This window comes from Pan paniscus, chromosome 8, assembly GCF_029289425.2.
Source record: "Pan paniscus chromosome 8, NHGRI_mPanPan1-v2.0_pri, whole genome shotgun sequence".
Taxonomy (NCBI): domain Eukaryota; kingdom Metazoa; phylum Chordata; class Mammalia; order Primates; family Hominidae; genus Pan; species Pan paniscus.
Window position 1 is genome coordinate 35525660 of NC_073257.2, and position 14554 is coordinate 35540213.

The following is a 14554-nucleotide window of genomic DNA, read 5'->3' on the forward strand; positions in this document are numbered from 1 at the left end:
GTCTGGAACTCCCGGACTCAAGTGATCCTCCCATTTCGGCCTCCTAAAGTGTTGGGATTACAGATGTGAGCTACCTCGCCCACTGACAAAACATGTTTTATTGGAGAAGGCTAAAGCACACCTCCTCAGAACTGGGACTCCAGTGGGGTTTCAGACAGTGTATAGGTTAGTATGCCTATCAAGAGTAATTGATTTATTTTAATGTGGTTGTTTTAGCTACTTGACTGTGAATTGGAGGGAATTTGGATGGAGGTGTTGTGGACCTGAATCATACAATATGGTGGCATCATTGGTGAGGTTTTCAAAACACTGGCATGACCTGCTATGTCCAGGATCTATCATTGCAGGCTAATTTAGATACAGTTCAAAGCAAGGGATGATGCCCTGTATTCAGTAGAATAATACATTAGGTCAAAATTTGGGCTTTTTTGTATCCTTTTGCTAATGGTTGAAGGTGTCCAGGTTCTTGGCGTCTTGATCAAAGATTTGGACAAAAGGCACAAACAAAGCAAGAAAAGAATGAAATAACAAAAGCAGAGATTTATTGAAAACAAAAGTACGCTCCAGAGGGTGGGAGTGGGCCCGAGCATAGGGGCTCAATAGTCCCGTTACAGAATTTTCTGGGGTTTAAATATCCTCTAGAGGTTTCCATTGGTTACTTAGTGCATGCCCTATGTAAATGGAGAGGATATTTCCTATCATAGCTGAAGTGTTTCCATTTGATTTAGTCCTAGGAAGTCAGTGTGAATCGGCCTTATGTTCCTGCCTCCAGACCCTATTCTCCTGCCTCACTTTTAGCCTATGAAGATTTAAATCCCTCAAGGTCCCACTATTTTTTTCTGGCAAATATATAAATAACTAGCCAGGCATGGTGGCTCACACCTGTAATCCCAGCACTTTGGGAGGACAAGGCAGGCTGATTACCTGAAGTCAGGAGTTTGAGACCAGCCTGGCCAACATGGCGAAACCCCGTCTGTACTAAAAATACAAAAATTAGCCACGTGTGGTAGCACATGCATGTAATCCCAACTGCTCGGGAAGCTGAGGCAGGAGAATCACTTGAACCCGGGAGACGGAGGTTGCAGTGAGCCAAGATTGCACCACTGCACTCCAGCCTGGGTGACAGAGCAAGACTATGTCTCAACAACAACAACAACAAAAATATATATATATATATATATATATATATATATATATATTTATATAATTTTGCATCTTTAATTTTATTATGCTTTCTTTTCCAGTTGTTACATGTGAGCACTGTTCATATCTGTGAATGTTCATTTTATATTAAATGTTTAAAACTTAGTTTTTGATACCATATATTCTTTAATTAGATAAGACGTAAACACAGTTTTCATATATATACATTTTTTCCTGAAGCCAATCTGCCCTATTAGTCAAGCAGCTCTTTTACTGAGTAGATGTCTACAGATAACATTACTTTAGAGCTGATGACGAGTATGATGCCCGTGCAGATATTTTTTGTTTGTCCTTAGAATGCCCTTTTGCTATTTCCATGGGAATGTGGTCATGCAATTAATTAGCCAATTTGAAAGTACTTCCTCTGACAAGCTAGCCACCTTTTTAGTAAGAGTGTAAATGAGCAATCCAAGGGACAGGTATTCAATTCACTAATTAATTTAAATGCAAAACCAAAGACTTCCAGGGATCATATTTCTTTCGTAAAGCAAATAGACATTTTATCATTAATAGTTACATTGTGGCCATTCATTTAATTGTAAATAGTGCCCAATATTAAGGGTAAATTCAAAAAACAACATTAGATATGAAATGCATTTGTATACTAGTGACTGAACATTTCCACCAATGGGTTTTCAGTGGCAATTTCCCCATGATATTATCAAAGAGATTTTGTTCTACAGTTTTAAGAGTGCTCTTGTATCTTTCTAAACCTCAAAAGAGAAAATATACGGTAGAATGCATCATGCATACTCATATCCTAGCCATATTGGTGGTTGACAAGAATGTCACTTGCCACTTAAGATGTCATCACACAGGAGGATAATGATTGCAACCTGTCCCCTCTGCAAAGGAAGCATATCTGGGCTTGATAATATAGTCAAATAGATCCTATGTGATGGGAATCGAAGGCCACTGCAAAGCTCTCTGCCCCTAGAAGCGCCATTCCTACTGGCTTCCTATGGAACTGTCAACCTCTCTATTTTGCCTTAAACACTTTTATGTGCATCATACTGTCCAATGAAACAGCAGTGAGTGGTAAACTCTGCAAGTGGCATTGAATATATGGATCTGAAAGTCAGGATGGAGGTTCGAGTTGATGCTATCTATTCCAGATGAAAGACTTCCCAAGGAGGGTGGGCAAAGTGCAATGAGAAGATGTCAAGGTGGCGGCCTGAGGGATACTCGTGTTCAGTGGCAAGAGGAAGAAGAGCGCGTGAAGGAAACGCACATAGATGGGCAGAGAAGGAGAGCACAGAGAGAGAAGAGGACTGACTGGAACCACAGGAGGTAAGAAGCTGCTGGATCAGGGTTAGTGGTCCCAAGTGGGAAGTGGCTTGGGGTGGGGAGTGGAAGAAGGAGGAATAAGCTGGAATGTGTGGGTAGGCAGGGGACCTTAAGACCAATCCAAATGTTCTGCAAATGTGCTTAGTTCTGGGTCCGGGTCACCTTCACCAGAAGAACCTATTTCCCTTCCCAGGGGACAGACTCAGGAGGGTCTAGCCCACATACACAAACCAAGTTATATTTCAACTGGCAGAATCAGAGAAGCCTTCTCAGGAGGCATGGCCAGATGCCACGTTGCATGTGAGGTTAAATAGGAAATAACTCAGACTGCAAAGCCAAGTTTAGAATCAGAAAAACAACTAATCAGAGCAACAGCAGTGAGAACAATCTGTCCCGGAGCTGGAGCAGAGGCTGCCGGGCTCTGACAGTCACAGGCGCCGCCCTGCACAATGCAGCCACTATGACTGCCCGGCACCAACGTGGCTGAGCTCCAACCACAAGCCCTTTCATCCTGGAAGGTCTCTGTTAGGAAGCAGAGTCTGGTAAGTAGAGAGAAGTAGAAGTTTAAACGCAAATCAGTGAGTGAAAAAAAGGAAGAGAAATCAAAAGGTCCAAACTGAAAACCCAAATATTTCCTTAATTTCAAATTCTACAGTAAGTGGAGTAATATTACAAAATATTAGGGAACTCTGAAACAAAACTGCCATGCAAACAGAATATTTGCATATTTTGTCATCTAAGAGGGAGATGAGCATATCATAAATCATAAAAAATGATTTATGATATGCTACTTATACAGCAAAGAGTTTATTTTATTTTGAAATGGAGTCTCACTCTGTCACCTAGACTGGAGTGTGTAGTGGTGTGATCTCAGCTGCAGCCTCCACCTCCCGGGTTCAAGTGATTCTCCTGCCTCAGTCTCCCGAGCAGCTTGGATTACAGGCACCCGACACCATGCCTGGCTAATTTTTGTATTTTTAGTAGAGATGGGGGTTTTACCATGTTGGCCAGGATGGTCTCGAACTCCTAACCTCAGGTGATCCACCCGCCTTGGCCTCCCAAAGTGCTGGGATTACAGGTGTGAGCCACTGCACCTGGCCAAGAGTTGATTTTAAAGAATGGTATCCTCTCCTATGAACTAAGTTATAGGTTACATGATAAATTAATCAATATTTCTATAGAGATACACAAAGACGTAATACTGATCATTTATTCATTTGTTCCTTTAACAAAAGTTGATTGATTGCCTACCTTGTGCTTGACATTTTGTCATGTGCTAGGCAGACAATAAGGAACCAGGCCCTTACAGGGTCCCTATGCTCACAGGGCAGCATTCCTTAGCAAGGGGAGAAAGACATCAGTCAAATAATCATACTAATAGTTGTAAAACTGAAGCCATATTGAAGGATATTTTATAGTAGGGAGACTTTCTAACTGCACCAGACCAATCTGGCTCAACTTTTACATAACAAAGTTGTGAGTTGTTTCTCTATTGCCAAGAGCCCCCGAGGTTGAAGCTTATGTAACCTGACCATGCCCAAGTGTGCAACCACAAGAACCTAAATGCTCAGCCTGAGGAGCAGAGACTGAATTAAGAAGCAGACACTGCACCAGGCACGGTGGCTTACATGTGTAATCCCAGCACTTTGAGAGGCTGAGGTGGGCGGATTATGAGATCAGGAGTTTGAGACCATCCTGGCCAATACAAAAATTAGCCGGGCATGGTGGTGCTCGCCTGTAGTCACAGCTACTCAGGAGGCTGAGGCAGAAGAATCGCTTGAACCCAGGAGGCGGAGGTTGCAGTGAGCCTAGATCATGCCACTGCACTCCAGCCTGGGCAAAAGAGCAAGACTCTATCTCAAAAAAAAAAGCAGCAGCAGGCACCACATGGCAGAATCCAGGATCCAACCAGATTGAGTGAGGTCATCACCTCATGGCAGGATCCAATCAGCTCATGCCTCCTGGCATCACCTCATTGTGAGATCCAATCAGATCACACCTCATTACCCTATGCTTATAAAACCTGCCTCAGCACCTAGCTCCAGGAGACAAACTTGAGCATTTCCTCCTGTCTCCTTGTGAGTTAAATGACAATAAAGCTTTTCTTTTCTCAAAAGCTGGTGCCATCATATTGGCCTCTGTGTGCATCAGGCAGCAAGCCCATTGATTGCGTGGCAACAGTTTGACAATCAGAGCCACAAGAGAAGTCTTTGCTAGAAAACTGACATTTCCAAATAGAGGGAACAACACGAGAGAGGTCCTGTGGCATGAAGAAGCATGACCTAAACAGCCACCAAGGGCATCTATCTCAGGAAATAGCAGGATAAAGAATTTTCTCTTTATTCTTAGAGCAATGGAAGCTGTTGAATAGTTTTAGCAGAAGAGCTGCGTTCTCAGAATTATGTTTCTAAAAGATCACTCTGGCTTCTGAGTGGAGGAGAAGGGTAAAGTATGGTTACAGGATGAGTAGTGTGGTGGTCTAAGCTGTGGCAGGAAGAAGCTACTGACATTATACAGGCTGGGACTGATGGTTGCCTGGGTTAGTGTGGAGATGGATTTGAGAGGTATTTAGGAGGTAAAATGAGCAGGACAAGGTGTTAGAATCAATAGTGGGTGAGAGAGACAGGGAGGTTATGGATGATGCCTAGATACCTGGCTTGTAGAACAGGAAAGATGGTAGTATCTTTTGCTGAAATAAGAGAGGTAGAAGAAGAGCATGGATTGGAAGGTGGGAAGATGCGCGATTTAGGTAGGAACTTTTGCTGTGCCTTTGTGATGTCTGCATGGAGATGACAGGTTGACAGGTGGACAGATGGGTCGGAGGCGCCGATGGAATGTCTGGTCTAGAGATACGCATTTGTGAGTCATCTGTGCAAGTTTGTCATTGCTAAGAATGCCTAAGAAAAGCACGCGGAGTGAAGAAAAGTTCTGGCATAACATGGTGGATATTTAATGGCCAGGTTTGTACAAAGGAAATGGGGTAGCCAGAGAGATGAGGGCAAGACAAAAAAGTCCTGCACCACCAGAGCCTGGCAAAGAGTGTTCTGAACAATCCCAGAGTCCTTCTGTTACAGCTTCAATTTTCTTTGTGTTGTAGATGGCAAAGTTTCTGCTGAGTTTGAGGAAGAAGGGGCAGATGCGTGTGTCTGTGTGTGCATGTGGTGTGAGAGTGGCTGTCACCAAAGGAGGGGAGAAGCTCTGCAGAAGTTTTGATGGAAAGTAGGAGAGTGAGTTAATCAAAATATGTAGTAAGAGGGTCCATCTGAGATTCATTTGTTTTTTTTTTTTGAGACAGGGTCTCACTCTGTTGCCCAGGCTGGAGTGCAGTAGTGCAATCTGGGCTCACTGCAACTAATGCCTCCCAAGTTCAAGCAATTCTCCTGCCTCAGCCTCCTGTGTAGCTGGGATTACAGGCATGCTGCACCAGCATGCCCATCTAATTTTTGTATTTTTAATAAAGACAGGGTTTCACCATGTTGGCCAGGCTGGTCTCAAACTCCTGACCTCAAGTGATCAGCCCACCTCAGCCTCTCAAAGTTCTGGGATTACAGGCATAAGCCACCGCACTAGGCCCTGAGATTCATTTTTATGCATTTACAATAAAGCCAGTCTGCTCCATTGCGTGCCTTTCTTCAGAAGAGTTCAGCTGCTGGGGGTTGGAATGCAAATAGCTGGATTCATTAGGGGTGAGAGTTTGCCAGAAGAGGGAAACAAACAAAAAAAGCTCAAAGGGCAAGGGAATATAGAGTATTGGCAAAAGGGCTATCAACTTGCTGAACCCTTGGCATCTGCCAGATGAGGAGGATGTGCAGACGGGACAAGGTCAAGGCAGTGAGAGACTGAGGATGGAGCTGCAAGCCTGAAATCCTGATGGGGCTGAGGAATGGCCTCAGTGGAAGGAGCTGAGTCAGCCAGGGCAAGGGGAAGTAGTGATGCTCAGAGGACATTTGCTTCAGTGACTCTGCAAGTGGGGGACTGGGGAGTGACAGGAAGACCCAATGTGTGTGCACTAGGATGGATGATTTGAGTGGAGTGGAAGAGCTATTGCAGATGAGAACTTGAGGAATCAGAGGCCATTTGGTACAGCGGAACGCCATGTGTTTGTTGAATTTATTGGGCAGGATGGTGGGACTTTGAGTCCACATGCTAAGACTTTGACAAATGGCTGGGAAGGGAGTGACCAGGAATTGGCTAGAAGAAACTAACAGGAAGGAGTGGTTGAGCTGAAAACCACGAAGTCCAAAAAAGCAAGAATTTCTGCAAGAGGGAACAATAGTAGTGGATGCAAGTGGAACAAGGAGCAAAGACGATGGCAGCCCACCTCCATAATAGGGTGCATGTGAGAGAAAGGCATTCCCGGGCAATTGGAAGGAGTGTCTTCTGAGAAGAGACAGCTTTCGGCTGACGCAAGATGCATGAAGGAAGCTCAGGAAGAGCAGAGGAGGTGGGAGAGTTTCTCTGATGGCAGAGGGGAAGGGGTTGGGAGGCAACTCGGTGCCTAGAAGTGCAGCATTCTTGTTACAAACACAGACAGGAGAATATGGTAGTCCCCGCTTATCCTCATGAGATATGTTCCAAGACCCCCATTGGATGCCTGAAACCATGGATGGTACCAGATCCTATAGATATTGTTTTTTCCTATACCTACATACCTATGATACAGTTTAATTGATAAATTAGGCACAGTAAGAGATTAATAACAGTAACTCATAATAAGATAGAACGATTCTAAAAATATACTGCAGTAAAAGTTGTGGGAATGTGGTCTCTCTCTCCAAATATTTTACTGTTCTGTGCTCACCCTTCTTGTGATGATGTGGGATACCACAATGCCTTTGTGATGAGATGCAGTGAGGTAAATGATACAGACATTGTGACGTAGGGTTGGGCTACTATTGACTTTCTGACGATTAGGAGGACCATCTGCTTCAGGTGAACCTGGATCATCGAACCATAATTGATGGCAGTGACTGAATGTCAGGAGCAGATGCTATTGATGACTAATGTGTGTGTAGTACAATGTGGATCCACTGGACAAAGGGATGATTCATGTCCCAGGTGGGATGGGGCGGGACAATTCAAGATTTTATCACCCTTCTGAGAATGCTGCCCAGTTTAAAACTTATAATTTGTTTCTTTCTGGAATTTTCTGTTTAATATTTTTGGACTGTGGTTGACCTCGGGTAACTGAAACCACAAAAAGTAAAGCTGTAGATAAGGGAGGACACTATAACAAACCGTAGACCAGGAAGAAGAAAGATGCCTGAAAAATAATAATGGAATGAAGAAAAATAAATCGTTAGGCAGTAATCCCTACCAATATTAAGTCAAATCAGACCAAGAAGATCAGGCCCTCCAGGAGGCCTCTGACCCCTAAGCAAATGGCTTTCAATTTAGAGCAGAGTTTGTTCAAACTGGGGTTTGAACTCTATTTTTAGACAATTCTCTTAACATGTAACCCCAAATATTTATATTATAGCTAAAAAGATTGTACCCTGGTGAAAAAAATAGCTGAATTTAAATACACATATATACATACATACACACATATTTACACACATACACAATCTTGCCAATTAAAGATGCCAATTTAATCAACTCTTGGCTTTCTCATCATAATGAACAATCTTGAGCCCTTACTTTTTTGCAGAAGTCCCATTTTCTAATCCTGGTTGACTTTAGGGATAGAATGTTCTCCAAGTTCTCCATGCCCCTTAATTCTAGAACTCAGGAATGGACACCCTGCTCCTAGAAAAGTTTGACTAGTACCATGTATAATGGGAGGGTGATCTCATGGTTCCCCTGGGGACTTGGTTTTACATCCTGGCACTGTTCAGTCTTTAAAAAGCTGCTGTTATGACTGACTCCAGCTTATCTATTTTCATTGCTGGCTCGTTTTAAGACATCCTTCCCTGTAGCCAGTCACATCTTATCTTCTATTTGTATACTTCACTTCCCTCTCCTGGAGGGACTCCTACCCTGCATTTATCTTCAGCAAACTTTAAAAAGCATCCTGACCACTGTTCTAATTTAGTAGGGTTATTTTAAACTTTGCTCTTCACCAGCGGGCTGAGGCTGGTCTTCCCACTCCTCCACTGAAGCAGTGACTAATGTGCTCTGAGTTTCCTTCATGCCAACGCTGTGTTTGGGGATGTCTGTTTGCAAACATTTCAGCCTGAATTTTTCTCTGCTACTCCTGGGGCCTCCCTGTGCTGGGAGCACTTCTGTGGAGGTCAGGCCTTGGTCAGTGTCGATCCTTGTTCCTTTTGGCCTTTATCAGTTAAGAGAATCAGCTGGGTGCAGTGGCTCACACCTATAATCCCAGCACTTAGGGAGGCCAAGGCGGCTGATTCACTTCAGGTCAGGAGTTCAAGACCAGCCTGGCCAATATAGTGAACCCTCGTCCGTACTAAAAATACAAAAATTAGCTGGGCGTGGTGGTGTGTGCCTATAGTCCCAACTACTTGGGAGGCTGAGGCAGGAAAATTGCTTGAACCCAGGAGGCAGAGGTTGCAGTGAGCTGAGATCATGCCACTGCAGTCCAGCCTGGGCAACAGAGGAAAAAAAAAAAGAGAATAAATTCCCTAATATTTCAAACCTTAGGTCAAACGTCTATAGATGTTAATGTTGAGGAGGACTATTTCTAAATTAACACACAGACAACAAGAACTTAATCTTTTAGATCCAAAATCAGCACCTGTACTATTATTATTTATTTGGTTCTTTTATATATTATATATCCCAGAGACTATGTCTGTTTTGCACTGCAAGAGCCGGTGAAATGTCTATCCTTTTTTTTTTTTTTTTTAATAGACAGGACCTTGTTCTGTTGCCCAGGTTGGAGTACAGTGGAATGATCACAGGTCACTGCTGCCTTGAACTCCTTGGCCCAGGTGATCCTCCCGCCTCAGCCTCCCAAATAGCTGGGACTGCAGGCATGTGCTGCCATGTCCAGCTAATTTTTAAATTTGGTGTCAAGACAGGGTCTCGCTATGTTGCCCAGGCTGGTCTTGAACTTGTGGCCTCCAGCAATTCTCCTGCCCCAGCCTTTGGAGTAGCTGATACTACAGGAGCACCATTGTACCTGCCTGGTCGTAATTTTTAACTCAACCATTCCAGAGGGTAAGAGCATCATTAAATAGTGAAAGAAAGAATGAACGCAAAGTCAGAAAATGCAGGAAAGGATGCACAGAGGCAGGTGCAAATCCTCCCTCAAGCCAGGACTAATCCCTTCCTGTCCAAGTTCCAATGGCTGGTGCTTCATCTTTCTTCCCTTCCTCTGGTCTACATGATTTCTCTGTAAATGTTGTTACAAGCATTTGCATCTAAATCTTGTTTTCTCTATGAAACTACAAACCTGCAGAGGGAAGTTCCTGATGGTTGCTAATCTATCTCTGTTTCACTCACAGTGTTTTACCTAATGTCTTAAAACAGTCAGTGCTCAATAAAGATTGGTCATTAAAGATTGCTCAGTAAAGATTGGTCACAGTGGCTCATGTGTGCCATCTCATCTCAATGCTTTGGGAGGCCAGGCAGGAGAATCGCCTGGGCCCAGGAGTGCCAGACCAGCTTGGGCAAGAGAGAAGGACGTTGTTTTTGGGGGGGGGAAAAAAAAAAGAGCCAAGCTTGGTACACACCTGTAGTCCCCACTGTGTGGGAGTCTGAGGTGGGAGGATCACTTGAGCCTAGGAGGAGGAGGCTGCAGTGAGCTATGATTGTGCCACTGAATTCCAGCCTGAGTAAAAGAGTGAGACCTTGTCTCAAAAAAAAAAAAAAAAGAAAAGAAAAAATTTGGCTGGGTGCAGTGGCTCATGCCTGCAATGCCAGCACTTTGGGAAGGTGGGGTGGGCATATCACTTGAGGTCAGCAGTTTGAGGCCAGTCTGGCCAACATGGTGAAAACCCCCCTCTACTAAAAATACAGAAACTAGCTGGGCATGGTGGCATACACTTGTAATCCTAGCTACTGGAGAGGCTGAGACAGAAGACTCACTTGAACCCAGGAGGTGGAGGTTGCAGTGAGCTGAGATTGCACCACTGCACTCCAGCCTGGGTGACAGAGCCGGGCTCCATCTGAAAAAAAAAAAAAAAAAAGTTGACTGAGTGAACAATGAAAGAATACATGCAATTTAAGACGGTTTAGTCCCAAGTTGATTTACTGTTTTGGCAAAGTAATTTAATTTTAATCGAATTCTCTTCTAATTCAAAACTTTAATTGATTTAAATAATAATAAGATGAAAAATAACCAATTTGAAATCTAGAGACACAGACTGGCAAATTGGATAAAGAGTCAAGACCCATCAGTGTGCTGCATTCAGGAAACCCATCTCACGTGCAGAGACACATAGGCTCAAAATAAAGGGATGGAGGAAGATCTACCAAGCAAATGGAAAACAAAAAAAGGCAGGGGTTGCAATCCTAGTCTCTGATAAAACAGACTTTAAACCAACAAAGATCAAAAGAGACAAAGAAGGCCATTACATAATGGTAAAGGGATCAATTCAACAAGAAGAGCTAACTATCCTAAATATATATGCACCCAATACAGGAGCACCCAGATTCATAAAGCAAGTCCTGAGTGACCTACAAAGAGACTTAGATTCCCACACAATAATAATGGTAGACTTTAACACCCCACTGTCAACATTAGACAGATCAACGAGACAGAAAGTTAACAAGGATATCCAGGAATTGATCAGCTCTGCACCAAGCAGACCTAATAGACATCTACAGAACTCTCCACCCCAAATCAACAGAATATACACTCTTTTCAGCACCACACCAAACGTATTCCAAAATTGACCACATAGTTGGAAGTAAAGCACTCCTCAGCAAATGTAAAAGAACAGAAATTATAAGAAACTGTCTCTCAGACCACAGTGCAATCAAACTAGAACTCAGGACTAAGAAACTCACTCAAAACCACTCAACTACATGGAAACTGAACAACCTGCTCCTGAATGACTACTGGGTACATAACGAAATGAAGGCAGAAATAAAGATGTTCTTTGAAACCAACGTGAAAAAAGACAAAACATACCAGAATCTCTGGGACACATTCAAAGCAGTGTTTAGAGGGAAATTTATAGCACTAAATGCCCACAAGAGAAAGCAGGAAAGATCTAAAATTGACACCCTAACGTCACAGTTAAAAGAACTAGAGAAGCAAGAGCAAACACATTCAAAAGCTAGCAGAAGGCAAGAAATAACTAAAATCAGAGCAGAACTGAAGGAAATAAAGACACAAGAAACCCTTCAAAAAATTAATGAATCCAGGAGCTGGTTTTTTGAAAAGATCAGCAAAATTGATAGTCCGCTAGCAAGACTAATAAAGAAGAAAAGAGAGAAGAATCAAATAGACGCAATAAAAAATGATAAAGGGGATATCACCACCGATCCCACAGAAATACAAACTACCATCAGAGAATACTACAAACACCACTACGCAAATAAACTAGAAAATCTAGAAGAAATGGATAAATTCCTCGACACATACACTCTCCCAAGACTAAACCAGGAAGAAGTTGAATCTCTGAATAGACCAATAACAGGATCTGAAATTGAGGCAATAATTAATAGCCTGCCAACCAAAAAAAATCCAGGACCAGATGGATTCACAGCCGAATTCTACCAGAGGTACAAGGAGGAGCTGGTACCATTCCTTCTGAAACTATTCCAATCAATAGAAAAAGAGGGAATCCTCCCTAACTCATTTTATGAGGCCAGCATCATCCTGATACCAAAGCCTGGCAGAGACAGCACCAAAAAAGAGAATTTTAGACCAATATCCTTGATGAACACTGATGCAAAAATCCTCAATAAAATACTGGCAAACCGAATCCAGCAGCACATCAAAAAGCTTATCCACCATGATCAAGTGGGCTTCATCCCTGGGATGCAAGGCTGGTTCAACATACGCAAATCAATAAATGTAATCCAACATATAAACAGAACCAAAGACAAAAAACACATGATTATCTCAATAGATGCAGAAAAGGCCTTTGACAAAATTCAGCAACTCTTCATGCTAAAAACTCTCAATAAATTAGGTATTGATGGAATGTATCTCAAAATAATAAGAGCTATCTGTGACAAACCCACAGCCAATATCTTACTGAATGGGCAAAAACTGGAAGCATTCCCTTTGAAAACTGGCACAAGACAGGGATGCCCTCTCTCAGAGTGTTGGAAGTTCTGGCCAGGGCAATTAGTCAGGAGAAGGAAATACAGGGTATTCGATTAGGAAAAGAGGAAGTCAAATTGTCCCTGTTTGCAGATGACATGACAGTGTATTTAGAAAACCCCATTGTCTCAGCCCAAAATCTCCTTAAGCTGATAAGCAACTTCAGCAAAGTCTCAGGATACAAAATCAATGTACGAAAATCACAAGCATTCTTATACACCAATAACAGACAAACAGAGAGCCAAATCATGGGTGAACTCCCATTCACAATTGCTACAAAGAGAATAAAATACCTAGGAATCCAACTTACAAGGGATGTGAAGGACCTCTTCAAGGAGAACTACAAACCACTGCTCAAGGAAATAAAAGAGGATACAAACAAATGGAAGAACATTCCATGCTCATGGGTAGGAAGAATCAATATGGTGAAAATGGCCATACTGCCCAAGGTAATTTATAGATTCAGTGCCATCCCCATCAAGCTACCAATGATTTTCTTCACAGAATTGGAAAAAACTACTTTAAAGTTCATATGGAACCAAAAAAGAGCCTGCATTGCCAAGTCAATCCTAAGCCAAAAGAACAAAGCTGGAGGCATCACGCTACCTGACTTCAAACTATACTACAAGGCTACAGTAACCAAAACAGGATGGTACCGGTACCAAAACAGAGATATAGACCAATGGAACAGAACAGAGCCCTCAGAAATAATGCCTCATATCTATAACCATCTCATCTTTGACAAACCTGACAAAAACAAGAAATGGGGAAAGGATTCCCTATTTAATAAATGGTGCTGGGAAAACTGGCTAGCCATATATAGAAAGCTGAAACTGGATCCCTTCCTTACACCTTATACTAAAATTAATTCAAGATGGATTAAAGACTTCAATGTTAGACCTAAAACCATAAAAACCCTAGAAGAAAATCTAGGCAATACCATTCAGGACATAGGCATGGGCAAGGACTTCATGTCTAAAACACCAAAAGCAATGGCAACAAAAGCCAAAATTGACAAATGGGATCTAATTAAACTAAAGAGTTTCTGCACAGCAAAAGAAACTACCATCAGAGTGAACAGGCAACCCACAAAATGGGAGAAAATTTTCGCAACCTTCTTATCTGACAAAGGGCTAATATCCAGAATCTACAATGAACTCAAGCAAATTTACAAGAAAAAAACAAACAACCCCATCAAAAAGTGGGCAAAGGATATGAACAGACACTTCTGAAAAGAAGACCTTTATGCAGCGAAAAAACACATGAAAAAAGGCTCATATCACTGGCCATCAGAGAAATGCAAATCAAAACCACAGTGAGATAGCATCTCACACCAGTTAGAATGGCAATCATTAAAAAGTCAGGAAACAACAGGTGCTGGAGAGGATGTGGAGAAATAGGAACACTTTTACACTGTTGGTGGGACTGTAAACTAGTTCAACCATTGTTGAAGTCAGTGTGGCGATTCCTCAGGGGTCTAGAACTAGAAATACCATTTGACCCAGCCTTCCCATTACTGGGTATATACCCAAAGGATTATAAATCATGCTGCTATAAAGACACGTGCACATGTATGTTTACTGCAGCACTATTCACAATAGCAAAGACTTGGAACCAACCCAAATGTCCAACAACAATAGACTGGATTAAGAAAATGTGGCACATATACACCGTGGAATACTATGCAGCCATAAAAAATGAAGAGTTCATGTCCTTTGTAGGGACATGGATGAAACTGGAAACCATCATTCTCAGCAAACTATCACAAGGATAAAAAACCAAACACCGCATGTTCTCACTCATAGGTGGGAATTGAACAATGAGAACACATGGGCACAGGAAGGGGAACATGAGACTCCAGGGACTGTTGTGGGGTGGGGG

At 42.5% G+C, this 14554-nt stretch overlaps 1 protein-coding gene across 1 annotated transcript in view; it reads left to right on the top strand.

Annotated features, from left to right (window-relative positions):
• Nucleotides 1-2201: 2201 nt before the first annotated feature.
• The window catches only part of ARMC3 (armadillo repeat containing 3), a 193436-nt gene continuing 181083 nt past the window's right edge, over nucleotides 2202-14554 (top strand). The window contains exon 1 of the mRNA XM_055092481.3: nucleotides 2202-2493. Within this exon, the coding sequence (XP_054948456.1) occupies nucleotides 2303-2493 (191 nt within the window). The 5' untranslated portion in view covers nucleotides 2202-2302. The remainder of the gene's footprint in view (nucleotides 2494-14554) is intronic.